General features: G+C 40.3%; 1 protein-coding gene and 1 pseudogene across 3 annotated transcripts; one reads left to right on the top strand and one right to left on the bottom strand.

Moving 5' to 3' along the window:
- On the bottom strand, positions 1-27,524 carry ZSCAN23 (zinc finger and SCAN domain containing 23). 3 transcript variants are annotated; one of them, XM_061147328.1, is made up of 4 exons: positions 9,246-9,282; positions 8,023-8,509; positions 3,991-4,135; positions 1-2,296 (listed from the first exon to the last, which is right to left on the bottom strand). In XM_061147328.1, exons 2-4 carry the CDS (start codon positions 8,443-8,445, stop codon positions 1,008-1,010), a joined length of 1,857 nt encoding a protein of 618 aa, XP_061003311.1. In that variant the 5' UTR covers positions 8,446-8,509; positions 9,246-9,282; the 3' UTR covers positions 1-1,007. The 3 variants fall into 3 exon arrangements, with proteins under 3 accessions (XP_061003311.1, XP_061003312.1, XP_061003313.1); XM_061147330.1 differs by lacking the exons at positions 1-2,296; positions 3,991-4,135; positions 8,023-8,509; positions 9,246-9,282 and adding exons at positions 18,116-21,386; positions 21,741-21,888; positions 22,135-22,607; positions 27,461-27,524; XM_061147329.1 differs by lacking the exons at positions 8,023-8,509; positions 9,246-9,282 and adding an exon at positions 20,760-21,258.
- Positions 12,799-13,574, top strand: LOC133059787 (large ribosomal subunit protein uL30-like; annotated as a pseudogene).
- Positions 27,525-27,537: the final 13 nt, after the last annotated feature.

The raw sequence follows: 27,537 nt of genomic DNA, 5'->3' as shown, positions 1-27,537 counted from the left end.
AGTAGTCTAATTCCCTGTTCATTGTAAAGAGCTGCTGGCACATGTCCCCTGAAGGGCTTTCCTCATGCTAAAAATCTGCAGGGGCCTGTATTCATGCTTCCTCACTTCACCAGCAACTGTGATTCAATGCAATGTTTCTCAAATCGTATAGCACATCAAGTGACTGGGGAGCTACAGAAATGAAGATTCTCAATCCCCATCTCAGACCTAATGAAGCATAGTATCTGCGAGTGGGACTCAGGTATGTTCAACAAGCACCACAGGTGATTCTGATGTTCACTGATGTTGAGGAATCACTCCTGTAATGAACAGTACTTAATGAACTGTAATGACCTGCACTTAAGCCTCTGGTCTCTTCCTTTGTGTAATACTGTAGCTGTGTCATCATCTCCATAAGCAAGAGTATCCTCATTTTTACAATGGAGAATCATTTTATAGAAACATTTTAGAAATTAAATGAGAAAAATTCTTTAAGTGTCAAAGTATTCAGTGAAATTACTGGCATTCTGACCTCCCAGTGTCTGTCCTCAAGTTGTGTTTCCAACACAATACCATCAGCTGCCCAACTGAATGAACTCTCTTTAGGTTGGCTTGCTTTGTCACTGATGCTTGCAAACCACATGCACTCTGATTAATTTCTTCTACTCTAAATATTTTCTCCCTTTTGCCTTCCAAATATCCCCATCAAACCTTTATCTTTAAAATCTTTCCTGACCACTTCAGGCAACAGTGATCTCTTCTCCAGAATTTATAGCACTTACTTCTTTCCAAGTGCCACTTTAATTCTATAGTATTTTGAGCATCAATTCTACTGTCCTATGGCCTTAACTAAACAGGTGGACCTATCTTCAAAACTACGTTGTAAACTCTTTTGAGAAAAGGAGCACACAGTGAATTTTTTATGAAATATCCAAGGTTTCCTTATAGCTTATAGTGAATAACATTTTGTCCTCATAGCTACTATTTCTCCCTAGCCTGAATTCTGTGAGATAGTTTCCCTGTAGTTATCACACAGAACCAGATTTTTCTGCTTTGTGGGTAGTCTGATGTTGAGTAAGAGCTGGGTTCTGTGTAAATGACTCCCCATGCACTTTACATGTATAGGGATCACCTCTGTTATGGATTCTCTGGTGTTTATTAAGATCTGACCTCTGCCTGAAGGCTTTGCCACATTCATCATATTGGTAGGGTTTCTCCCCAGTGTGGATTCTCTGATGCTGAATGAGGCTGATGATTCCATGGAAGGCATTCCCACACCCATCGCATTTATAGGGCCTCTCTCCGGTGTGCAGTCTCTGATGTTCCTTGAGGACTGATCTTTGAGTGAAAGCCTTCCCACACTTATCACATTTATAGGGTCTCTCTCCAGTGTGAATTCGTTGATGTTCTATAAGACTTGTCCTCTGAATAAAGGCTTTTCCACATACATCACATTTGTAGGGTTTCTCTCCATTATGGATTCTCTGATGCTGAATAAGGCCGCTCTGACTGAAGGACTTCCCACATTCCTTACACTGATAGCATTTTTCTTTGTGGTGGATCTCCTGATGGGAAATAAGGGAGGAGTTATAAACAAAGGCTTTTCCACACTCACTGCACTCATAGGGCTTTGCCCCAGTATGAACTCCTTGATGTTGGGTAAGAACTGAATGCCGACTAAAACTTCTATTACACTGAGTACAATGATAAGGTTTGTCTCTTGTGTGGATTTTGAGATGGTGAAAGAGACCTGCTTTCTGGCTAAAGGCTTTGCCACATTCATTACAGTGGTAGTGTTTCTCTCCTGTGTGAAGTCTCTGATGTTGATTAAGAGCTGACCACTGGCCAAAGGCTTTGCCACACTCATTACATTTATATGGTTTCTCTCCTGTGTGTATTATTTTGTGTCGAATAAGCACAGTTCTCCCACGGAAAGTTTTTCCACATTCTTTGCATTTGTAGGGCCTGTCTCCAGTATGGATCCTCTGATGTTCTACGAAACGTGAGTGTTGACTAAAAGCTCTTCCACAGACATCACATACATAAGGCTTTTCTCCTGGACAAATTCTCTGGTGTTCAGAAAGATCTAAGTTCTCAGTCAAACTTATTCCATTTTCATCACATGTAGGTTCTTTATCTTCCCTTGAATATTCGGAAGACTCTCCTGTTTTTTCTTCAGGTTCATATGTTTTTTCATACCTAGCTGGTTGAAACATTTCATTTTCAAATTTGCTAGCTATATTCCCATATGGTTTCATTTCTTGAGAAACTTCTTGCTTTAGAGTTAAATTCCTATACTCATTTCCAGTCTCAATATCTGAAATTAAAAATGGATCATACTCGTTAGTTTCCTGTGGTTGCAAAAAGCAACTTTCATTAGGCAACATAAAATTATTCAAATGAAAAATTACACAAGAACTTAGAGATCCTGCATGACTATAAAATGGCACTAGAATATAGAATAAACACATAATAAAACTAATAAACACAAGCACTCCAAAAACTGCTAAGAAAAAGAGCAGTAACCAAATAGAAAACTGGGCAAAGGCAAAAACTGATGGCTTCCAAGAAAGGAAATACAACAGCTCCTAAACACAAGAAAAGATGCTCCCCCTCACAATAAGGGAAAAGCAGATTTAAACAATATTGAGTATAATTTTCACCTACTGGATTTGCCAAAAGCTTGATGTAACACTGTGCTCATGACATGAATATCAAACATTGCCAGTAAGAGTGTAAATTAATCCAAGCTTTATTAGAGGGCAATTTGACAATATATATCAAAATTACAAATATTTTGACCTAGTAATTCCACCTAGAAGAAATTTATGCTACAAATATATTCACACATATGGTTATTTATCACAGTACTATTTGTTATAGTAAAAGAGTGGGGCCAACTTAAATGTTATTAGCAGGAGATAAGTTAACTGCATGATACAGCCATATTGTTGTTGTTTAGTCACTAAGTTGTGTCCAACTCTTTTGTGACCCCATGGACTCTACCTCACCAGGCTTCTCTGCCCGTGGGATCTCCCAGGCAAGAATACTAGAGTGGGTTGCCATTTCCTTCTCCAAGGGATCTTCCTGTCCCAGGGATTGAACCCTTGTCTCCTGCATTGGCAGGTGGATTCTTTATCACTGAGCCACCTGGGGAGCCTGATATAGTCATATATTTTAATATTAAGCAACTGTCAAGAAATAAAAAATACAAGGTTCTATAATCTTAGTGATAAAGAAAGGAAAATATATTTGAATATGAGAGATACACATATATGGTTAAAAATCTCTAGAAGGACACACAAGAAACTAGTAACAGTGACAACCTATTTCAAAACAGAGGTAAGGAGACCAAATGGCTAGGGTAATAGAGTGGCAGGAAAACTTTTCACTGGGTAACTTTAGGTTATTACTTTTTTCAACCATGTGAATTTTCACCTGTTTTTAAAAAGTAAGTGACAAAACAGAGAAAGCAGAAATAAGCAAAGTACATTCTTTCACCCCTTCACCCACTTTGAACATTTTGCCACATCTGCTTTATTACTCCTTCTCTCTATAAGAGTAATATATAGGTATATACATAACATATATATGTATGTATACGCACATATATGTATTTTTCCCTGAACCATCTGAAAGTTAGCTGCAGAGATCATGGGGCAAAGGTTTATTTACTGAAGGACACAGAATAAAGACAGTGGTGTTGTCTGGTAGGATAAAGGCTATACACAGGAGGGAAGTCAGTATAGAGGAAAATAACTATCAGAAGGACTAAACTAAGTGATTTCAAATAAAATACAGCCAGGATTTAGAAAATATTAACATAAAGAGAAAAAAAGAGTTGCAGAGTGATAAACCAGGCTGCCTCAGGTCTATGCATGAGCCATCAGAGTTCTTGAGAGACCTTCCTGACTTCAGAGATCACAAAAAGCACAAAGTATAAAAGAGTCCCAGGGTCCTATGTTGGCCCCTGTCTTCCCCTTCCTCCCAAGATGGGTCTTCCTTCTTTACCTTGCTTCTGCTGGGCTTCAAGTTCTGCAGATTCACACTTTGGCTGGGCTTGCACAGACAGAAGGCACATTCTGGGTTCTTGTTCTGTTCTTAGGGGTATGATCTCCTGTAAGAACATTTCCTGTTCCTCAGTGCGGACTGAGACCTGAGGTAAATGAGATATGGCTTAGAACCTCACTCTGGTAACATTAAACAAGAATATACTATCCAGGGCAGTGGCACCCAGCTCTCTGAAACTTGAAATAAACTTCTTTCCATATAACAGCCTGCCATAATCCTACTCAAGGCCAATACAAATGTCACCTCTTCTGGGAAACCTTCCCTTCCCCAGTTGGAAGTAATTTCCCCTATATTAACTGTTAAAGTATATTAAATGTACCACTTTTACATTTTTGTCTATGCTCAAAGAAATAGAGAAGTGACAAAGAGAAGGAAAAGAAGGTAAAAAGAGGCAGAGGCAGAAAGGAGTGGAAAAGAATTTATGGGGAAATAAGACAGAAGTAAGAAAGAAGGAAAGGAAGGGGGAAAAGTAAAGGGAAATAATGAGAGAAATTACAAAGAAAGACAGACGGGGAGAAAGAGAAAGGAAAGAGGGTATGAGAAGGAAAGAGGGAAGGAAAAAGGAGTGAAATCTCTCATTTTCCTAATAGACAATGCTCTTCCGAGGTCCCCATCCCCTTCTTTCTTGGAAGATGATCTTGTTTTCTATTTCTCCAAGATCACGACCATCTCAAAAAAATCCTCTGTCCTTCACTTTACCTATCTCCACTCTCTTACTCTTCTCCTTTCCTTCTTAGAGGAATACATCTTTTCTTTTTCAAGGCTTGTGTCTCTACTTTTGCCTTCAATCTCATCCCTTTCTGCTTCCCTTTGACCCTTGCTCCTTCAATTCACTCATTTACTCAGCAATTTCAACCACTTTGTAGCTTCCATTCCTCCATGGACCCACTACCTCTTGCACTTAAAAAAAAATAAAAGAAAAAAAGGTTTCCCCAGCATGGTAGTATAAAAACAGGAACTGGAATCTAATTACTTACTCTGTTTCTTAGTTTAGTATCGATAGCTCTGTCACCTTGGGCTAGAAATTATTCTGAGATTATATGACATCATGCATGTAAAGCACCTCACATAGGCAATGGCATATGATAGGCCCTCAAATTACTTCCCCATCCCTCTTCAATAGCTTGCCTAGTGGCTCACACTGTAAAGAATCTACCTGCAATGCAGGAGACCTGGGTTCAATCCCTGAATCAGGAAGATTCCATGGAAAAGGGAATGGCGACCCACTCCAGTATTCTTGCCTGGAAAATCTCATGGACGGAGAAGCCTGGCTATAGTCCATGGGGTCACAATGAGTCAGACATGACCGAGCAACTAACACACACACACACACATACTCTTCAATGGCTAAAGTTTGTAAATAAAAAATTACCATATACTGACACTATTTCTCTGACATAGTCTCATTTTGTAATCTTTCCCTCAGAATAAGAGCCAAAATCAGCAGAATACTATCTCAGACAGAAAAAGATGTTTTGATACTTCAAATTTTGGGGTGTGTGTACTCAGTCACTCAGTCCTGTTTAACACTTTGCGGCACCATGGAATATAGTCCAACAGGCTCCCCTGTCCATGGTATCTTCCAGACAAGAATACTGGAGCTGGTTGCCATTTCCTCCCCTAGGAGATCTTCCCAACCCAGGGATTGAACACACGTCTCCCGAATCTTTTGTATTGCAGGCAGATTCTTTACCACTAGCACCACTTGAGAAGACCTCAAATTTGGGGGAGAGGGGAGCAAAAAAGCCCAGTATAGTGAACTGTGCCTTCTGTCCCTGGATCTTTGACTAGGCCTCGAAAACCACTAGCTATCCACAGCAAGCCTCAAAGAAAGGACTGGTTAGCAATACAAATTCATCATGACTAAAACCAAGTTTACTTCTGCCTGCACCTAAGAATCCCATTCTTTCTTTTGGTTCTCTTCCTACCTCCCTGGCCACTCCCCAGCTTCCAGTCTGGTTACTCCCCTGATGCTCTTTTTGTCTCATGGCTTTAAATACCATTCATATTCTGGCAAGTCCCAATTTTGTATTTCTAGAACAGATTTCTACCCCCCGCCCCCACTGAATCCCAACACTTTATATCTAGTTGCTTGCTCAAACTTTCCACTTGGATTCTAAGGAGAATCTCAAAATTAACACATCCAAAACCTAGCTCTTGATTCCTGTCCCTCTACTCCAAACCTATGTCTCTCCCAATCTTTACCATCTCAGTGAACGACGAATTCATTTTACCTGATGTACAAACCAAAAACCCTGGCATAATCTTTAACTCACTTTCTCTCATATCCTGCAACCTATATATAAACACAAATCCTCTCAAGCTCTACCCTCAAAATGTATCCAGAATCCAATTACATTTTGCCACTTCCAATGCTATTATCCTAGTCAGGCACCAGCATCTCTGCCTGGATTACTGCTTATAGCCATAGCCTCCTCAACTGGTTTCCCTGCTTCTAACTTTGTTCCCTATGTTCTCCTTCCCCACCCCCAGGCCCAATGTAGAACTTTCCCAACAGAGAAGCTAGAGTGATTATGTTAAAATTAAAAACTTTAAATTGGAATTAAAAGTCAGACTGGGGCATCCCTGGTGGTCCAATGGCTAAGACTGTGCTCTCAATGCAGGGGGCCCAGGCTTAACCCCTGGTTAGGGAACTAAGACCTGCATGTCACATGGTGTGGCCAAGATAAAAGAGCAGCAACCCTCTATATTTTTTTCACTGGTGCATTCCCAGTGCCTAGTAAACAACAGATGGCCAATAAATACCTGATGAATGATGAACTTTTCCCAATTCACTTTCCCCTACAATCCTGAACTCGGTTAGGAGTGTTTCCATTATACTAGTCTTCCATGCTTGAAAATCCCTAGTGCTTAGCCTAGAATAGACTGCTGAGTAGAGTTCTCCATTCTTTCTTCCTTCTTTATACCTCCATCTGTATCATTTTCAATTAATTCTTACCTAAGATATGCCTCTTCCTTTGCAGTCACACTTTCATGATCCTATTTTCAACTTAGACCTTTTTGCCACATGGTCCTTCCCTCTTCAGGCTTTGTACTTTGATGCTGAATTATACTTCCTTTTCATTACCACTGTGATTATCTAGTAGTATCCTTCAGTCACTAGATGCCAGTAGTACCTCCTAACGTTAGGGCAACCAAAAATGTCCCACAACACTGCCAAACACCCTTTGAGGTACTGAAAAATGTCCCACAACATTGCCAAATGCCCTTTGAGGTGCTGGTTGAAAACCACTGTCTTTATCAATGTTAAAACAAAACAAAATGGTCCAACATAATTTGCATTTTAAAAAAAAATTTTTTTTGTATCTTGGTGTTAGTAAAACTCACTCAGACTCAGAACAGTTTAGGAGCTTCTGTCCTACAGAATGAAATCTAAACTCCAGAGGTTGATATTCAAGGTCCTCTAGTCTCTGTTTTCAACTCCTCTATGGACATCTCACCTTTTCAACTCAACTGGGCTTTCAACCACTCAAAGAAACATGGGTTCCCTCCATGTCCCTCCCTCCTAACTTTCCACTCTGCTCCTACATCTCATTCCTCTGAGATGGCGACTTTGATTTCTCAATCTTTTAATCCTTTAATGGAAACAAGGCACAGGATATATCTGCAAAACCTTATTTCTTAATTACTTGTGTTGTGCAGAAGTGATGTCCTTTTCAAGAGGCTGCTGCCCACCCTTTAATGATCTCTCTAACATTTTCTCTGTACTAGAAGTCTGTTTCTGGGCAGCATTTCACCAAACAGAATTTTGTAGCTTAATACAGAAATACATGATCCTGCCACAAAAAAGACATAAATAGTTAGGATTACATTAACCAACGTTCTGTGACACTCAGGCCCCTTTCTGATGCACCAGTTTTGTCAAGGATACATTTTGTGAAATAGTATTAGACTTCATTCTGGCCTAGAAGTCTATAATTCACTTCTCAGACACCACATCTATGTTCTCACCTGATATCCTGGCTCATCCAACTCTCTCTCTAAATCCTCCAGCACAGTCACCACCTCTTCCCCACTCTCTGGATGCTGTTCCTGGACCCAGGCTTGGAGCTCCTCAGGCAAGATGGTCAGGAATTGCTCCAGCACCAGCAGTTCCAGAATCTGCTCTTTGGTGTGGGTCTCTGGCTTCAGCCACTGATGGCAAAGTTCCCGGAGTCGGCTCAAAGCCTCTCGGGGCCCAGATGTTTCCTGGTAGCAGAACTGCCTGAAGTACCGTCGGAAGACCTCCCTGCTGTGGGTGTTGTTCTTTTGCAGGTTCTGATCCTGCCTAGTGGCATATTTATGCTCCTCCTCCAGCTCCTCTTCCTCTATTTTTACTTCCAAAAGTTCATCCTGGTCCTTGTTGGCCTGGATAGACCAAGTGCATGCCATCATTGCTATGCAAAAGCTTATCAATGCTTCAAGCAAGATCTCCTGTGTCGCTTCTTTCTGGCTGGAACTGAGGGAGAAGCTATCATCATTAACCCAAACTACACCATAAACAAAAATTGCAAATTCTAAGAATTTAAATTTGCACTTTGAAAGCTGCCTCCAGGGTAATCTACTATACTCAGAGAAGTGCTCTGATAAAAAAGATTCAATAGACTAATTTAAAGAAAAAGTAAAAGGTGCTAAGTTGTTTCAGGATTTTCAAGACAAGAAAAGTAAGATTAAGAAGGAAATATTTCCACTTAATAATAGAAAAAAAGGAGAATTAAATGGAATAAACAAACATTTAGAGCAAACAAATTATAACAAAAAACTGAGACATCCTTGAGTAGTTGCTTTTTAAATTCTTTTAAAACTCAGATGATGCATAATGGGAAATTATTAAGTCATAAAAGCTGCAGTTACATGAATTTATTTCCGCAAGGACTTAAATCTCTCTGCTCCTGATTCTTTATCAAGCGAAAAAGCTGGAGACATCGGTTTTTCAGGCCCTCTTCTACCCTAGTAACTGTAATTCTAAATACAAAGGGATGCTTGTAAAAGAGGCCCTAGGACGTGGGTCAGCGCCTGTGACCGACGAGTGTTCGGAAATGTCAGATGGCGCAGAATCAAGAAGGGTACACAGCGCGAGGCAAGCCCGGGAGGTATGAGGCGCACAGCCGGGTCTCTCCCTCATCCCGGGCTGTGACCCCCTCTCAAAGGGCTGGGGGCTAGCTTCTGCCTCAAGTAGCTTCTCGCGGACCCACCTGGGCCAGTGAGCACCAGAGGACGCCCCGCTCCAGCCTGGCCCGATGACGGCCAGCAACCCACCCGCCGAGTCCGCAGCAAAAGCTCGCTCAACCACAGCCCCAGGAGGCCAGCTGGAAGTTTCTCTCCCGGATTCAAGGGGGTGAGGTCTCGAACGGTTTCGGAACCGGAACCCAACAAGAGCGACCCACAAAGGCCGGAAGCGGCCGAGTACGGAGCATCTGGTCACTTCCGCCGCCACTCCAGGAAGAGCTCGCTCGCTACTCGGTAGTTCTCCCGTGCATTCTCCAGAGATGACTACGGAGGAGTCACAGGCCCGCGGTTTCACGATACTTTTCGCCTTCTGCTAATCTTCCGCTTGCTAGTATCCTCATTCCTCCAAACTGATGACTGGTAGAGGCATGGCGAGCCTATCTGAGCTAGGTAAATCCTATGCTTTTACACTCTCACGTTTATTTGGGTTTCAGCACCTTTGATAGTAAAGATGTCTCAAAGAGATTTCTCCCGAAGTCCTTCTAGACTCAGGAGAGGACCTCTTCTACACACTTCTCAAGGGTCAGCCTGGCAGTTTCTGCTTACTTTTTCATTTTCTACAGTTCCCTTTTATGCGCTAATGATAACGGGTATACATCTGAAAACCCATAGAGTTCAATGGGAAAACTAAAAGATAATTTAGTAAACTAGCAAAAATATAAAATTAACACACTGAAAGCAGTACTTTCCTATGTGCAAATAACCAGTGATAAAGGTACAAGATATAATGGAAGAGAATACCTAATTTATAATAGTAACAACAGCAGCAGCAGCAGCAACAAGAGGAAGAAAGAAAATAAGTGAGACTAACCGTAGAAAAAAATTGCAAAACCTGTATGGGGAAAACCTCCTGAAAGGCCAAATGTATAGTTAGACAAATAGAAAGCCACATGCTAAAAAGACTGCTGTGAATCTTGGTTCAAAAGACTCAATGAAGAAGTCAATCTTCTAAAATAAAAGTATCAACAAATACTGTTTTAGAGTTAGACAAATTGGTTATAAAGTTCATATGGGAAAATAAGAATAGCCATGATACCCTCTGAAGAACAATAGTGAGGGGCATACTAATCAGATATCACCACAAGTTATAAAGTCCCTACAATTGAGTGTGATACTGTGTAAGAATAGACAGAAATAGACCACACCCCAGGATTCTTGCCTGGAGAATCTCATGGACAGAGGAGTCCATTGGGTCACAAAGAGTCAGACACGACTGAGTATCCACACACCATGCACTAGACCGAGGTACATATGGATATTTAGTAAATGATGGTGGCATCTCGAATCAATGGGGGAAATGAAGGGCTTGGAGATAAGTTGTATTAGGACAACTGATAGCCATTTGGTCAAAAGTAAAATTGCATTAATATTGCCCATCACATATCACAATCAGGATAAATTCCAAATGGATCAAAAAAACAAATGTAAAAAATATACCTATACATGTATTAGAAGAACATGAGTAATAATTCTAACATCTGGGAACAGGAAACCTTGCCTCAATTTCTAAAACCAGCAAAAAAAAAAAAAAAAATCAGTAAATCTGCCTAAAAATAAAATGGATTGGTTATCAAAAAATACCACAAAGAAAAGTCATAAGAAAAATGACACACTGGAAAAATGTTTGCAACATATCACAAAGGACTAATATCTCAAATATATAAAGGGTTCCTAAAATATTTCCTAAAATGAAAATAACTGAGGACTTCCTTGGTGGTCCAGTGGCTAAGACACCGAGCTCCCAATGCAGGGGGCCTGGGTTTGATCCCTGGTCATCAAATTAGATCCCCACATGCCACAACTAAGAGTTCACACGCTGTAGTAAAGATCAAAGACTTCATGTCCCTCAACTAAGACCTGGCCCAGTCAAATAAATAAAATATTTTTTAAAAACAAAAGAGAGAAAAAAAGAAAAGAACCAATAACCCAATGGAGAAAATGGACAAAGGAAATGAAGAGCTGACAGAAATTGTAGCAGTGCTCAAATGTCTGTAAAGATGCTCAACTTCACTCAAAATATAAACATACAAACTAAAAACTACACTGAAGTACCGTTAGTCATTTTATCAGACTGGAAAAAATTCAGAAGTTTGACAATATACTCTATTCATGAGGAAAGAGGAGCTCTTATGCATTCTCAATGGGAACACAAAATAGTACAGCCCCTATCTGGAAAAATAATAAAATGTAGCAAAATTGCTTACATAAGTTTATTCTTTGTCCCTGCAATAGAAATCCATCCTAAAGATATACTGACAAATCTACAAAATACATATGCACAAGGTTATTTATTTAGATAGTCAAGCTAAAAGACTGGAGACAAACCTAATGTCCATCAATAAGTGACTGATTGAATAAACTGTGTCATAACTACCGAGGCAGCTATAAAAAGAATGAGAAGTATTTTGATGTACTGCTATAGAGTGACTGTTGGGTGCTGACAGCAGACTACTGGTGGTAGGTAGAATAATGACACCACCTGCTCCACCCTCACCAAGAAATCTACTTCTCACCTAATCTCCAGAACCTGTGAATTTATTATGTTACCTGGCAAGAGGGATTCAGGTTGCAGATAGAATTCATCTAATTCTATCCAACTGACCTCAAGATAGGTTTTCTTAGTTGAGAATTAACTTTTTTGTTCCAATAAAGCTTGATTTCTGCACATTGAAACTTGAATTCAATATTACTTGCTCTAATCACAAAATACTATGCTTATATTTTGTTTTTTAAAGTTAAATTTTATTTAATATAATTATAGATTCATGTTTTAAGAAAGAATGCAGAGATCTCATTTACTCTTTACCAAGTTTCTACTACTAGCAGTATCTTGCAGAACTATAGTACAGTCACAACCAGAGCATATACAGAACATTTCCATCACTACATTAATCTCTTTTATAAACACACCTAATTCCCATCTTTTCATTAATGACTGGCAACCAGGACTCTGTTCTCTGCTTCTATCATTTTGCCATTTCATATTTATTTTTCATTTGTTTTCTTGACAGAATTGTGCAGTTTGTAGGATCTTAGTCTCCCAACCAGGGATCAAACCTGATTTGATCACTGCAGGCTCTCTGCAGTGAAAGCACAGAGTCCTAACCACTGAACTGCCAGGGAATTCCCACATTTCTCTATTTTCTTTTTCTTGGCTTCCTGTAGGTTACTTCAAGGAGAAGTAATTTTTTCCTTTTTAATTGCATTTTGATTTATCTATTTTTGGTATTTTGTTGTTGTTCAGTTGCTAACTCATGTCCAACTCTGTGACACCACGAATAGGCTCCTCTGTCCTCCACATATTCTACTGCATAATATTTATAGGTTCTGGTGATTAGGAAGTGAACGTATCTTTGGGTGACTATTTTTTCAGCCTACTACCCTCTGTTCCTCCTTTCCCCCCTCTCCAGCTTACTTTCTCTCTTGTTAGAATTGGGTTATTCCTGTTGTTCAGTCTTCTAGTTCAGATTTTCTCTAGCCTCCATCCTGTTGTTAAGACTACCCACAGCTCTTTCCTGGCTGGAACCATGGAGGGTGCAGAAGAGAAGAAAAAGAAGGTTCCTGCTGTGCCAGAAACCCTTAAGAAAAAGCAAAAGAATTTCGCAGAGCTTAAGATCAAGTGCCTGAGAAAGAAGTTTGCCCAAAAGATGCTTCGAAAGGCAAGGAGGAAGCTTATTTATGAAAAAGCGAAGCATTACAACAAGGAATACAGGTAGATGTACAGAACTGAAATTCGAATGGCTCGGATGGCACGAAAAGCCGACAACTTCTATGTACTCTCGGAACCCAAATTGGCACCTGTCATCAGGTGCATCAAAAGGTGCTGCAGCTCCTTCGGCTCCGGCAGATCTTCAATGGCACCTTTGTGAAGCTCAACAAGGCATCAATTAACATGCTGAGAATTGTGGAGCCATACATTGCATGGGGGTACCCAAATCTGAAGTCTGTAAATGAACTGATCTACAAGCGTGGTTATGGCAAAAGCAACAAAAAGTGAATTGCCCTGACAGACAACGCATTGATTGCTCGATCTCTTGGGAAATATGGACTCATCTGCATGGAGGATCTGATTCATGAGATCTATACTGTTGGAAAACGTTTCAAAGAAGCAAACAACTTCCTGTGGCCGTTTAAATTGTCTTCTCCACGAGGTGGAATGAAGAAAAAGACCACCCATTTTGTAGAAGGTGGAGATGCTGGCAACAGGGAAGACAGATCAACAGGCTTATTAGAAGGATGAACTAAGGTATCTACCAGGATTATTTTTGTAATCTGGTCCGTTAATAAACAATTGAAACAAACAAAAAAAAAAGGCGACTCACAGAGTTTTTACTATTATAATTGTATTTTTCAGTTCTCAAATTTCCACTTTATTTTTTTACATCTTCTATTTACTTGCAAGGACTTTCTATTTCCTTGCTGAGTGTTTCTATATTTTCACTTCTTTTATATGTGTTCACAATTTCCCATTGAAGCTTTTTTAAAAAACGTTTATTTGGCTGCACCACGTCTTAGTTGCAGTACACCAGATCTTTGATCTTCTTGCAGCATGCAGATCTTTAGTTGCAATATGTGAGATCTAATTCCCCTACCAGATATTGAATTAGAGCCCCCTGCATCAGAGCAGTCTTAGCCACTGGACCACCAGGAAAGTCCCTCATTGAAGCATTAAAAAAAACAATCATGGTTGCTATAAATTTCTGTTAATTCTAAAACCTCTATTAGCTTGGTGTTGGCATCTCTCTTCATTCCGTTTGCGATCTTCCTGGTTCTTGGTATTTTGGATTTTTTATTGCTATTTTGTATTGTGTTATGAGACTGGATCTTAATTAAACCTTAGGTTTTAGATGGTTTTCCCTGAAACTACTGTGGTAGGGTAAGTAGGGAACGGTGACACGAAGGCAACGTCAGAAAAGGGCCAGTGGAGTCTGGATTTTTACCACCATTCAGCAATCACTCATCAGCGCTCACACAGTGTCTGTGGTGACCACGTGGAAGTCAGAATTTCTACCCCTACCCAACAGTAAGGATAACCTAAATGGCAATCAAGTAGAAACTTGGACTTCTGCATCTACCTGACAGTAATGAGCTGCCACCCTCCTCTACTTCCCCGGCCACACTTTTGAATCTGTTTTCTCAGCCACAGAAATGCACGAGCACTTCCCTTTGCTTTGCAAAACTGTGAGGATCACGTTATACTTTTTTTGTTTTTTTAGAACTAAACCTCTACAAATATGTAATCATGACCATTACTATAAGAGATTTTCATGAAAACTGGGAAACTGCTCAGTTAAGTTCACGAAAGTTATAAGAAACCATCTTTTAGCTTTAAGGGTCCGTCAACCGATGGACACTGGAGGAGTTTCCCCGCTAGTAAATCTGTATCTCCTTCGAAAACCAGACAGTCCGCACAGACCCCGCCCTGTACCAAGTTTGTGTTTAGTTCTCTGCATCTCCGAAACGTACAGAAGCGCCGACACGGAAGAGTCGGTTCCTGAGGAATCTATGTAAGGCAAGGGAGAGGAACCCAAGCCAGGCCTAGGAAAAGAGGACAAACCCCCACTCCAGCCCCAAGATCTCTGCAGAAGTAAATGGCAACCCACTCCAGTATTCTTGCCTGGGAAATCCCAGACAGGGGAGTCCGGCGGGCTGCAGTCCGTGGGGTCTCAAAAAGAGTCGGACACGACTTGGCGACTAAACCACAAATGGAGCATCCAGTCTCCGGATGAACCAGGTTTCCATCTAATCCCAGCTACAGTCCGGACTCTGTGAACGAAATGGGTATTTAAGCCACAGCTCACACCAGGAACTGGAAATACGTCACAACTCTCAAACGCATCTCCATTGGTCCCTCAGCGCCTCTCTAGGAAACTTGGAGGACCTGTCATTTTGGCGGTTAGTCTGGCAACTGACCCGACTTTGCGAGCTCAGAAAGTGAAAGTGAAAGCCGCTCAGTCGTGTCCGACTCTTTGCGACCCCATGTACTGTCCATGAAATTCTCCAGGCCAGACAGAGTACTGCAGTGGGTAGCCTTTCCCTTCTACAAGGGATCTTCCCAACCCGGGGATCGAATCCACGTCTCCCGCATTGCGGGCGGATTCTTTACCAACTGAGCTCTCAAGGTGTTTGCTCAGAGGTTTCCTCCTAATCGCTCAGGCAGGCAAGTCGACGAGGGTTCGTTTGTAACCTCTGGTGTCCAGGAGCCACTCAATCTGGGCTTGTATCTTTCTACCCCAATGAGGACACCTGGCCACTCTCACCGGATGCTGCGCAGCCCTAGGTTCCCTTAGCACCCGGTCCTCTGAGCTTCCAGCCCTTAGGATCGCTCTCCCGAAGAGTCTCTTAAGATACCAACTGTCAGTTACCTTCACACGGTTCCCGGGGTCTGAAGCAATAATCAACACCCGCCTACGGAAAGAGCGGCAACAAAGCGGGCAGAGGACGGCTTGCCCTCCGCTGTTTTAATTCTTTGAATAATTGAGTCTCTCTGAGTAACCTAACCACTGATTTTGTCAGCCTGGGGTGGGGCCGGGCAACTGCACTTCAAACAACCCAGGTGATTCTAACACAGGCAGATACCAAGAAACAATGGCTTCATCATAGAGCTAAGGTAGCTAGCATGGAAATATGAATGTGGGTCCAGAGACCTAAAAACATCACAGGGTAATTTACAGACTGTGTTCTTCTCCCAGTTCTCCTTTTTATGGACAGTATTAAAATAAATGAGAACCAAAGGCAGAGATTACCACTGCTTGAGACACCAGTACCTAAGACACTTGAAACAACTGAGATGGAGGGATTTCTAATACGTACTGTGAAGATGAAGAACATCACTTGGTAGAGATGTCTCTGCATCTCTTTTTATTTTTTTCTCTTTGGACACCATCGTTAGCCAGAGTTTTAGTGTCTGATTTTGCCTTCTGATTCCTTTTTATATTCTCACATTTTGGTCATCCTTTTTCCTCTTTTCATCTGTTTTTTGCTGATGCCTAAAATGTATCTCAGGGCTCCAAGTCTAAGTGTTCATGAAACTACATATAATTCACAATGATCTTTGTTCAAAACTTTTTAAATGTGATTAAAAAACAGATCACCATAACTACTTAACCACTCAGGTTTCACTTTTCTCATGTAGGTATGACATGAGCTAAACTCCAAAATTTCTTTTTAAATCTCAGTATTTTTTGATTCTTGGAATAGGAGAATCAGAGAATGGAAACCCACTCCAGTATTCTTGCCTGGAGAATCCCACGGACAGAGGAGCCTGGTGGACTATGGTTCATGGGGTCGCAAAGAGTTGGACACGACTGAAGCGACTTGCATGCATGTATGCTTTCTCTGACTATATACTGAAAAGCTCCTACTATACCTTTGATGATTCTACACTGCCTATCAAACAAAGACTCAATGCATTAGAAAAGTGTTCAAGGCCCTCTCAATCTGGCCCCCACCTACAATCTCCCACACTTGCACTTCCCTGCAGGAACTCTGTGACCCAGACAAACTGGAAACCCCTTGCCTCTTGAACATGTCTTAAAATTGGGGTCTTGCCTCACCCTATCCTTCGGCCAAAAATACTTTCCTCTATCCTCCATATCCCTCTGCAAAGAATCTACATTTCTCTCAATTATTAATTCAACATTTAACCAATGACCCACATATGTTGGCATATATTTTATATTTCAAAATTCTAAAACAGAAAATCATCTTATTTTATAAAATTTTGACTTTAGGCATACTTTTATTTAGAATCTCCTCAGAAATAACTTTTGTCTTACTAGGAAAATATAAAAAAATCTTCTACTATAAGTTACTTTTTTTAAAGGAAAGCATTGTCAGATACAGAAAATAGCAGTCATTTCCAAATATAAAAAATATGGACAGCGTCTTGATTCTCCTAGAGTCCTGACCTTCAACTCAAATTTACAGTGAAAGAGAATCCTCAGGGCTCTATCTACAACTCTAGGTAGGTTTTAGTTGCAAGATACTTAGCCATTTCTTCCTCTTTTTTTTTTTTTTTTGGTTGCACCTAAGGCATGCAGGATCCTAGTTCCCTGACCAGAGACCGAACCATGCTCCCTGCAGTGGAAGCAGAGTCAACCACTGGACCACCAAGGACATCCCACTAAGCCATTTCTTGATATAGTGTCCACTGTCCTAACTGCTCAAAGGGGTGCTGGACTATCCTTCAAGAACCAATAAGCCTATTTAATTGGATTTGAATCAATATTTCTTATACCTTGCTCAATCATAAAACTGAATTTCTTATACCTTGCTCAAATATAAAACCAAAAATCTCTTTCAGATTGGACTTTTCAAGGGCACAGGGAGTGATGGATACTGGTCCAGGGAACACTTGAAACGAGTTCAACACTAGAGACTTCATAGGCTGAATAAAAGGAGCCAGGGTGGGAAAAGAGAGAAGTGAGGGAAGTTTAGAAATGTAAAGAGACAACTAAGAACTTCTGGCCTGGAAGACTGGAATAATCCCAGCAACAGCCAAGGTCTTCATGCCAGTGACTGTCCATGCTCAGTCGCTAAGTCATGTCCAACTCTTTTCGACCTCACTGTCTACAGGTTAAGTCAAATATTATTTCTCAAATAATGAGGAATGTGGATCCTAGATAAAAGAATCAGCATAAGAGAATTAGTACAATCAGTATCAGAAAACAAGGAAAGTTAGTTTGGTGAACTGTAAGCCATTTTAATTGCATGAACCATCATTGCATTCTAAAAGTACATCTGTCTCTACAGCATATATAACATATTTTGTTTCTTGGTATTTTACCAGCTGTTGAGAAAATTAAGAATTCTTGAAAAGCTATAAACAAAACAAAACAAAAAAACAAGCACAGAACAGATCAAACATTCAACCTTCAATTGCAAATATAAAAACTCAGTTCATTAGAAATACTTCCTCTAAAATCCTAATCTGTTCATATTTTAAATCTTTTAAAAGCTGAAATAATTGAATTATCCAAACATGCTGCTTCAGCATATTGGAGAAGCATTTAAAATACTTATGAACTCAGATTATAATAGTATATATACTATATCACTATGTGCTCAATTGCTTAGTCGTGTCCAACTCTTTGCAGTCCCATGGACTGTAGCTCCTGTGTCCATGGGATTATCAAAGCATGAATACTGGAGTGGGTTGCCACTTCCTCATCCAGGGATCGAACCCACATTTCCTGTGGCTCCTGCAATAGCTCTGTGGATTCTTTACCACTGAGCCACCTGGGAAGCCTATTATATCACTATATGGAGTATATATTTAACTTGAGAAGTTGATTTTATTGCAAACTTATCCTACTATATTTTCTTTAACTTCATCCCAAAATCCCTATGTATTTCTATTGGATATAATTTAAACCTCAAGACACAATAAACTACATACTCTTGAGGAAATTTAAGGTTTTTTTTCTTCTAAGAGTGTTGATAATACCTACAATTAGTCACAGGTAGTGACATTAACAGTTTGAAATGTTAGGTCTAAGAATATATAACAGAACAAAATACATGAAATCAAAAACATCACCTATCACTTCATTTCTCCACATAAGCATTACGTACAATTCTTGTCATCCAAATCCTGTTTTCTAGCTCATGTGGAGGTTGTTAGCTTTTAAACAGAAAGAGTTTGACTTGGACCAAACTAGGGAAAAGAATAAAACAATATATAACATTTTGAAGTAGCAATTTTTCATCTGTAGGAGTACGTTGAACTATGGATCACCAACAAATGATATATCACCAACTGGTAAACAGAATAAGGAAGCTTTCTGTTATAAGACAGAAATATCTAAAGATTATACTGTTTCATGAAAACAACAAGATGTAGAAGGGTGTGAATAGTATACTATCATTCCACATAATCAAGGGAATAAAATTATATATTCATACTTTTTTGTATTTACATAAAGAAACCCTGAAAAGTAATAAGAAACTAGTTAAATGACTACCTACAAGGGGAAAGATAGGGACCTTTTTTAATGTTGTTTTGATATCAGAACCAGGTGCAGAATGAATTATCTTTTTTAAAAAGTTCCTCTAAGTAAATTAAAATTTAAAGTTAAAAATAATCACTCATTACAAAAATAAATAAAATGCCTCAAATGAGATATAAGTGGGAGGAATCTTTCTTGGAACTCCACTGTAAATTAAATAGGCTGTGCATCTATTGAAACAAATAAATGGGCAGGTTTGTGGAGCTAAAAAGCAAAATTGTAATGCCTCGTAAGTGCTCTAAGTTCCCTATGGCAATACAGTGCTTCCAATGGCTTAGCAGAAAGCGCACTGCACTAAGGAGAGAGGGTTCTAGTTCCAGCTGCAGTAACTAGCTGTGTGATGTTACACAGTCATTCTAGAGCTTCTGTATCCGTATCTGTTAAATAAGGGCATGCAGAAATGACTCTCAGGTCCCTTACTGTGTTCTATTACTCTTAAGTTACCTGCATGTATATATGATATTCCAATCCAGATTGTTATCACCACAGATTTTCCACTTCTTTGTTTCCTGGCCTTAGTATAAAGCTTTGTAACACTCAGTGTTAAGGGAAAGGAGTTTTTTAATGTATGACTTTAGTAATAATCAATAAATAGCACTGAGAAGCATGGAGGCTATAAAAAGCAATCAGCGTGGAAGACTGATCATACTTTTCTCTCTACTTTTGTATATGTTTGAAATTTACCTTAACAAAAGGCTAAATAAAGAAAAACCCCAAAATGCTCAAAAGCCACAGGAAAAATACACAGAAAAAATAGGAAAATAGGCCTATTTTCACAACAAAGATCTTAATTGAGATATCAGATTTTTAAGCTAAGTATCTTAGTCTTTGTAAAATTTAAAATCATGAGCAATATTTGTTATGAGTAGACACTAAGCTAGTAATAATATATGGTTGCATCAATTTCTTGGTTTTTAACTGAAGGCTGAGTTACTAAACCTCTGTAGGGAGAAGCTTTTGCGTATGGAAAGATCCAAGTGCCCTCTTTTGTAGGTTAAAGGCAAATTTTCCTATCTTATGCAAATAGAATCTAATCTAATAGTTTACATTATAGATTTTACTGAAATTATTTTTAAATTAATTTGACTTTAAATTAACCTTTGACTTTTTGTATTCAGGTTGCATATAATTTTTAAGACTTAAAATAAGTTTTAAAAAACTAGGATAAAGTTTTCCTGAAGCATATCTAGAAAACTTTTTGGACAGATATGTGTAAAATTATGAAATCAATGCAATAATAGTCAGTGTTGCAAAGTTATGGATGTCACTGACCAAAAAGACTTTGACAGTTGTATTTAAGATATTATGCTTCTCTCAGCATAAAAATCAGGACATTTTCATGGACTTTCTCTGGAGCTTCCTATTACTAGAGTATTAAATTATTAATACTATTGTTCTCTCAGGGACAAAGTAAGAACCAGGACCCTGGCTTCCTTGCCCAGTGGTCTGGCATCAGGAAAGTTGCCCTACCTGTTCCAAGGAGCTAGCTGGATTCAGCCATGGGGTGGACTTTCCGATGCTGGATGAGGTTGCAATGGTAGATGAAGTTCTTGCCACATTCATCACATTTATAAGGTCTTTCTCCAGTGTGAATTCTCTGATGCTTAATGAGGACAGAACGTCGACTAAAGCTCTTACTGCACTGATTGCACTGGTAAGGCTTTTCCCCCGTGTGGATCCTGAGATGATGAAAAAGCCCAGCGTTCTGGCTAAAGGCTTTGCCACAAACGCTGCACTGGTAGCGCTTCTCCCCAGTGTGGAGTCTCTGGTGCTGGAACAGGCCTGACCGCTGGCTGAAGGCCCGCCCACACTCATCACACTCATAGGGTTTCTCGCCCGTGTGCGTTCTCTGGTGCTCGATAAGGATGGAATTCTGGGTGAAGCTTTTCCCACATTCACTACAGATATAGGGTCTTTCCACTGAAGAGCTTCCCCGTTGCCTCTCCAATCTACCTTCATGGTCACAGGTCTCTCCATATTCAGGCACTGGAATAGTATCACCATTCAGTTTTTCAGATGCCTCCACAAGCGATTTCTTTTCTTTAGACAGCTCCCTCTTTGGGGCTAGCTCCACATTCCAAGTTCCAGTCTCACTGTCTGAAATAATAAATGGATTACATGAATGTTGTGTTTCCAAAGAAAGAAAAATACTGATCTGGAGAGTGGGTAGAAGGGGACAAGCAACCATGTTTTCTATTTACTTTCCCACTCTTAACAATTATACCTGGGCTTCAGTGAGAAGATGCCCTGTATCACAACTGCCTGTTTATTGTCTACCTCTCCCACCAGACTGTAAACTCCCTAAGGGCAAGGACCACATCTACCTTGCTCATCACTGTTTCTCCAGTACCCGGCACAGTGCCTGGCCCACAGCAGACACCAAGTGAATGCACTGAACTGATGACCATTCAGGGAATGACTTAGGCTTCCTGAGCAAATTCTAATCCTCACCAATCTCCTGAATTGGGCACACCCCTCGCAGGTTCCACTGAGGCCGCTCTTCCAAGGTTTGGAGCTGGCTGCCTGATGACTCCTGGGCTGTTCCTAGAGCTGCTTTCTCCTTCACAAGCTCCTTTTGTTCATGACCACGGGCTGGGACCTGGCAAAAATTAAGGACAACTGGGAACCAAATATCAGAGAAGATACTGCAAGGCCTTCTCAGGATCAATGGATAGGAAAAGATGGATCAAGAAACTGGCAAAGAGAAAAGGTGGAGAGATTAAAGAGTCTATTACAGATCAAATCAGGTATAAAAAAATCCATCTTTTCCTCCTCTTCCTCTTATTGCACTGAAACCCCATGCTTTACCATACAAGCACAAATCCTTGTTCTCCCTTCTTCCCACCTGCTCTCTTGGTTCATCCAGCTCTCTCTCCAAATCCTCCAGCACAATTACCGCCTCTTCTCCACTCACTGGGCGGTGCTCTCTCACCCAGGCCTGGAGCTCCTCAGGCAGGATGGTTAGGAACTGCTCCAGCACCAGCAGCTCCAGGATCTGCTCTTTGGTGTGCATCTCTGGTCTCAGCCACTGATGGCAGAGCTCCTGGAGTCTTCGAAGAGCCTCTCGGGGCCCCGGTGTCTCCTGGTAGCAGAATTGTCTGAAGCGTCTACGAAAGATCTCTCTGGTATGAGGGTTATCTCTTGACAGGCCAGATTCTTGGACCATTCTTATGTGGTCACCCTTTTCCTCTTTTACTTTCACTGCTAGAAGTCCCTTGTGCATCTCTGGAGTCTGAAGGGCCAAGGCTGTGGCTATTCAGAAAAAGAATCTAATCTTGATAATTCCCTCTTGATTTTTTCTTCTGGAAATCCCAAAATCTAAAAAATAATTTGCAGGAAAAAAAATGAAGAAAATCCTTTTTGCTGGTAGGCACTGGAAGTATTTATACCCAAACCAGTAACTCTAATGAAGAACATGAATGCATGATTAATAATAATAATGATTATGCAAATACTGGTGACCGTAATATAAGAAGGAAAACAAAACCAAAACAACGCCCCCTCCCTGAGTTTTATTGAAGGGACTGTTTGATCATCCTGAATGAATCAGCTCAAATAAATCAGTTTGAATATACTGGGTTTCCATTTGAATGGCAAGATACTAGACTCAAGTAGTTTTTAGTTGAATGGAGATAAACAAACACTTTGGTTCCAAGATGTCACAGAAGACACTAAGAATCAAGGAAAAGGAAAGAAAAAGGAGTAGGGAGGGAAAGTAAAGAAGATAAATAAATAGAATGAGGAACAACAACAAAAAAATGTGCCTGGGGAAAATAAGCTGAATCCCTTGAAGCAGGTTAGGTCTGGAGGAAAGAGATGTCTGCTTGGAGCAGGGAAACCTGGAATTGAGACTGATCCCCAGGTACCCCCTCCACAGTCTTGGGCTTTACCTTTTGCGCTTTAGTCTACTTAATCTAAAGCCAACCTTGTTTACCTTTCTAGGTTGATATAGAAATTAAATAAGAGCACAGATAAAGAGCACAAAGAAGCAGGCAGTTTGGTAAACTCTAAAGTATTATAAATTACCACAACTGTGGGGCTTCTCTGGTGGTTCAAAGGCAAAGAATTTGCCTGCCAGTGCAGGGGACATAGTTTCAATCCAGGATCCAGAAAGATCCCACATTCTGTGCAGCAACTAAGCCCATGGGCCACAACTACTGAGCCTGTGCTCTAGAGCCCATGAGCAACAACTATGGAGCCCAAGAGCCACAACTACTGAAGCCCATTTCTCTGCAAAAAAGAGAAACTATAGAACCGAGAAGCTTGAGCACCACAGCTACAGACCAGCCCCCTCACTCACTGCTAGAGAAAGCCTGCATGCAGCAGTGAAGACCCAGAGCAGCCACAAATAAATAATCTTTTTAAAAAAGGTAATTACCACTACTACTATTTTTCTTATAAAATTTTCAAATATTTTTTCTTATAAATTTTATTGAAAGATAAAATGAATATCCTAGTGATCCAAACACAATGGCAAAAGAATCAGAAAGTAGTCAACTGGAGTGGTCTTGGCTCATAGATAGTAAAATGAAGGAAATATTAGTTTTAATATTTTTAAAATACAGAATTTTAGCTCTTTCTTGCCTTCTAATTTCTTGGAAACTGTTTCTCTTTGAAGTTCCTCAAGGATGGAGAGTGGGCAACTGTATGTAAAATAAGTGCTAATAAAGAGACAAATGTCAGAATTTCCAGTGGTGGAATTTCCAGTGGTGATCCAGTGACTAAGACTCCACACTCCCAATGCATGGGGCCTGGGTTTGATTCCTGGTTGGAAAACTAGATCCTACATGACACATCTAAAGATCCTGCATGCTGCAACAAAGGTCAAAGATCACGTATGCTGAAACTAAGACCAGGCACAGGGAAATAAATATAAATATTTTTTTAAAACAGAGACAAATGTCTATGACCACTTAACCTTATGAACAATCTTAATCAGGACAGTAATTAATTAAGGCAGTTTTCTGAAAGAAAAATAATTAATTATGTGACCTAGTGATTTCCAAGCACCATTTTTAGGCACAGGCTTTCAAACTTTTTTGACCAGGACCTTTAGGAAGAAACATTTTATATCGTGACCCAGAACACATATATATGTGCATACGAGTATATGCTTGTGCATGTGTGATATACACAAACACAAAAATGGAAATAATTGTTTTTTTTTTAACAAAATACCATGTATACTTACCTTATGTGATATGTACTCTTATTTTTAAAATCCTATTTTGTAAAATGAAAAAACAAAAAACCCTGGTCATAGCCCACTATATAGATTACATGACTCACATAGGGATCATGACCTATAGTTTTTTAAACATTTTTGTCCTAATTTTAAGTAAAATTACTGTAATTTACTGTAAAAATAAACCTACATCACTCATAAGTATTGGCAGGCATCAAAAAATTTTAAAAACTGAGGATAGATTATTTAAGTTGTTAGTGAACATTGATCATACTACAACTAAAGGAAAAGTTAAATTCATATTGTCATTATTGATTATAGTCATCAAAGGAAAAAAAAAGCACAGTGGTATGAGACATCATTCTTCTAGGTAACCTGTGAACATTATCCCTTCACAAATTTCTAACATCTTTGGCTTGCTTGACGTCTATAGACCACCTCAGGAAGAGTGGAGACAGTTTCTACTCAAAAGATAGGATCCCTGAGTTCATGTTTTCCCTCAACTCACCACCACTCTGACCACCACATTATCTTTTTCTGTTGAACTTTTCATACACCAATTCATTCACTTAGCAAATATTTACTCAGAGCCTACCATATTCCAGGTACTCTCCCTGGCTACAAACAAAAATAGTTTTCACCTCAAGGAATTACAGTGCTTTTAATGTACCAGGCACCATTTTAGATGCTTTACATATATTAACTCAATTAATCCACAAAGCAACCATAAGTAAGGTACTATTATTAACCCCATATTGCAAATGAGAAAACTGAGGCATAAAGAGTCTATGTCATTCACCCAAAGCGTCACAAGTAGTTAGTGGTGAGGGTGCAATTCAAATCAAGTAAACCTACCTTTAGAATTCATATTCTCAATCACTATACCACTGTCTCTCCTCTATGTAGGGGGAAGAAGGGGACAGGAGGACGAAAGAGGGTCAGAGGGGCCAGGTGATAATTAAATGTATGTCAAGTAGTGATAAATCCTGTGCAGAACAATAAATGTAAAAGATATAGTAAGAGGGAAGAAAGGTTTCTATTTTATGTGGGTTAGTCAAGGAAGGCATTGTTGATAAACTATTATTTGAGCAGAGACCTGAAGGAAGTGAGGAGCAAGTCATGGGACCATCTGGAGAAAGACTGTTGCATGTACCAGAACAGTGAGTTCTTGGAGGCACGAACATGTATGCATTTTTCAAGGAACAGTGAGTTAACCAATGTGGCTAGAATAGAGAAGGCAAACAAGACAGGAACAGGAGATGACATCAGGTTAGGAACAGATCATGAAAAGCTATTATAAGGGTTCTGCCTTGTACTCTAAGAGACAAAGAAAGCTACTGGAAGTTTCAAGCAAGAGGGGTGATAAAATTTTACTCAGTTTTAATATAAAAACATAACTGGCTGCTGCTACAAAAGACTATTGGGAAAAGCAGAGCAGGAAGAGAAGCTAAAGTAATAATCTAGGGGCGAGATGATGGTAGCATGAACCAGGTCTGCTGAGCTTGATCTAGGGTGAGAAAATTTTGGGATACAAATTACTCAATTAACCAAGAATGGGTTCAAAGGAATAAACAACCACTTGTTTAATCAACCTTTCAGGCCCCTGAAAAATATCTTTTTCCTATTTGCTACCTACTCATCTTGATCTCAAGTCAAAGTTTTTCTGTTCACAGACAATGCAACTGAAGCTTTGAGCTCTGCCAATAGAAAACCATTTCTGATATGCGTGGGTGCTAAGTCGCTTCAGTGGGTGTGACTCTTTGCGACCCTATGGATTGCAGCCTGCCAGGTTCCTCTGTCCATGGGGTTCTCCAGGGAAGACTGCTGGAGTGGGTTGCCATGTCCTCCAGGTCATCTTTTCAACCCAGGGATCCAACCCGCGTCTCTAATGTCACCTGCATTGGCAGGCAGGGTCACTAGCGCCACCTGGTGCTATTCTGGTACATGGTGTTTCAAATCTCGACTCAGTTTCACTAAGATCCATTTCCCTCTTCTCTGTCATCTTTTCTACTGATCAAAGCACAACACCAGCGAGTGGGTGGGAAAACAGGTGTACACACACAAATGAAATGGCTGTTTCATCAGGTTTGCAGACGGTACACGTCCTCAAGTATATTTCTCTCTCTAAACTTAAATTCTAACTAGAAGTTCAGGATTACTAAGGCGCAAAAGGGGTAGGACCATATTCAAATAAGGGAACTCACTTCCCTTACAATAAAGCTAATACAGAAAAAAAGGGCTGAGTTAGCACGGCAAAGGGTTTAAGAAAATGGACTCTGAAGTCAGACTCCTTAGATCTAAATCCTGACCACACCCCATTACCAGCTGTAGGACCCGGGACAAGTTACTCAACTTCATTTTTTTCCTGGACCTTAAAAAAAAAAAAAAAAAAAAAAGGTGGGGGGAGGGAGAAGTAACATACTACTAGTGTCTACCTCATAAAGTTATGAGAAGTAACTAAGATAATATCGGAAAAGTGCTTTGAACAGTGCTGGCGGACACGTAAGTTCCATTTAAATATTCGTGTTTTGTTTTTTTTAAATCAACAGTTGGCAAGAGCCTATACATTCTTGAGTGAATCAGACTAAAAGAGGCTGCGGCAATGTTATAAAACTATCATGCTCGTTGTTTAAAATAAGCCCCCAGTAGAGGATGGCAGCCGTGGGAAAATACAAACCATTCTGGCTATCGGAACCTAAATCTTATCCTAGGATGCGGGGAAGGAGAGTTCCGAAGGACACCGGTGCTAGGACCGAGTGTTTGAAGGGCTCAGGAACAGATGAAGGGGATGGGGGTGGGGGCACGGACGCTGACTTTCAACTAACAAGGCCCTTCCAGGTTCCGGGGCAGCCTCCTCTGCCCCTCACCTTTCCGGCCAAGCCCTGGCCAAGAAGACCCGCTGCCTCCTCCCCACACCCAGTCCAGAGTCACAGTGCACAGTCCAGACTTTTCAAAGGCCCTGCGGTAGCCCGACTCCGAAGCTCACCGGGCAGCCGAGGCACCACCTCTGAATCCTTGACAACCGCAGCCTGGATAATGATAAACTACAAAGGCCGGAAGTGC

Source organism: Dama dama, chromosome 7, assembly GCF_033118175.1.
Source record: "Dama dama isolate Ldn47 chromosome 7, ASM3311817v1, whole genome shotgun sequence".
In the NCBI taxonomy this organism is placed as follows: domain Eukaryota; kingdom Metazoa; phylum Chordata; class Mammalia; order Artiodactyla; family Cervidae; genus Dama; species Dama dama.
This window is presented reverse-complemented; position numbering and strand designations above follow the sequence as displayed.

Bases quoted from the DNA above. Each gene is read 5' to 3' on its own strand.
- ZSCAN23 (XM_061147329.1), bottom strand. From the start codon at position 21,248: ATGAAGGTAGATTGGAGAGGCAACGGGGAAGCTCTTCAGTGGAAAGAC. The intron at 4,136-20,759 runs GTAGGGCAACTT...CATTTACCTCAG, and splicing joins CAGCTAGCTCCTTGGAACAG to GTCTCAGTCCGCACTGAGGA. The intron at 2,297-3,990 runs GTAAAGAAGGAA...TTTTAATTTCAG, and splicing joins TGAAGCCCAGCAGAAGCAAG to ATATTGAGACTGGAAATGAG.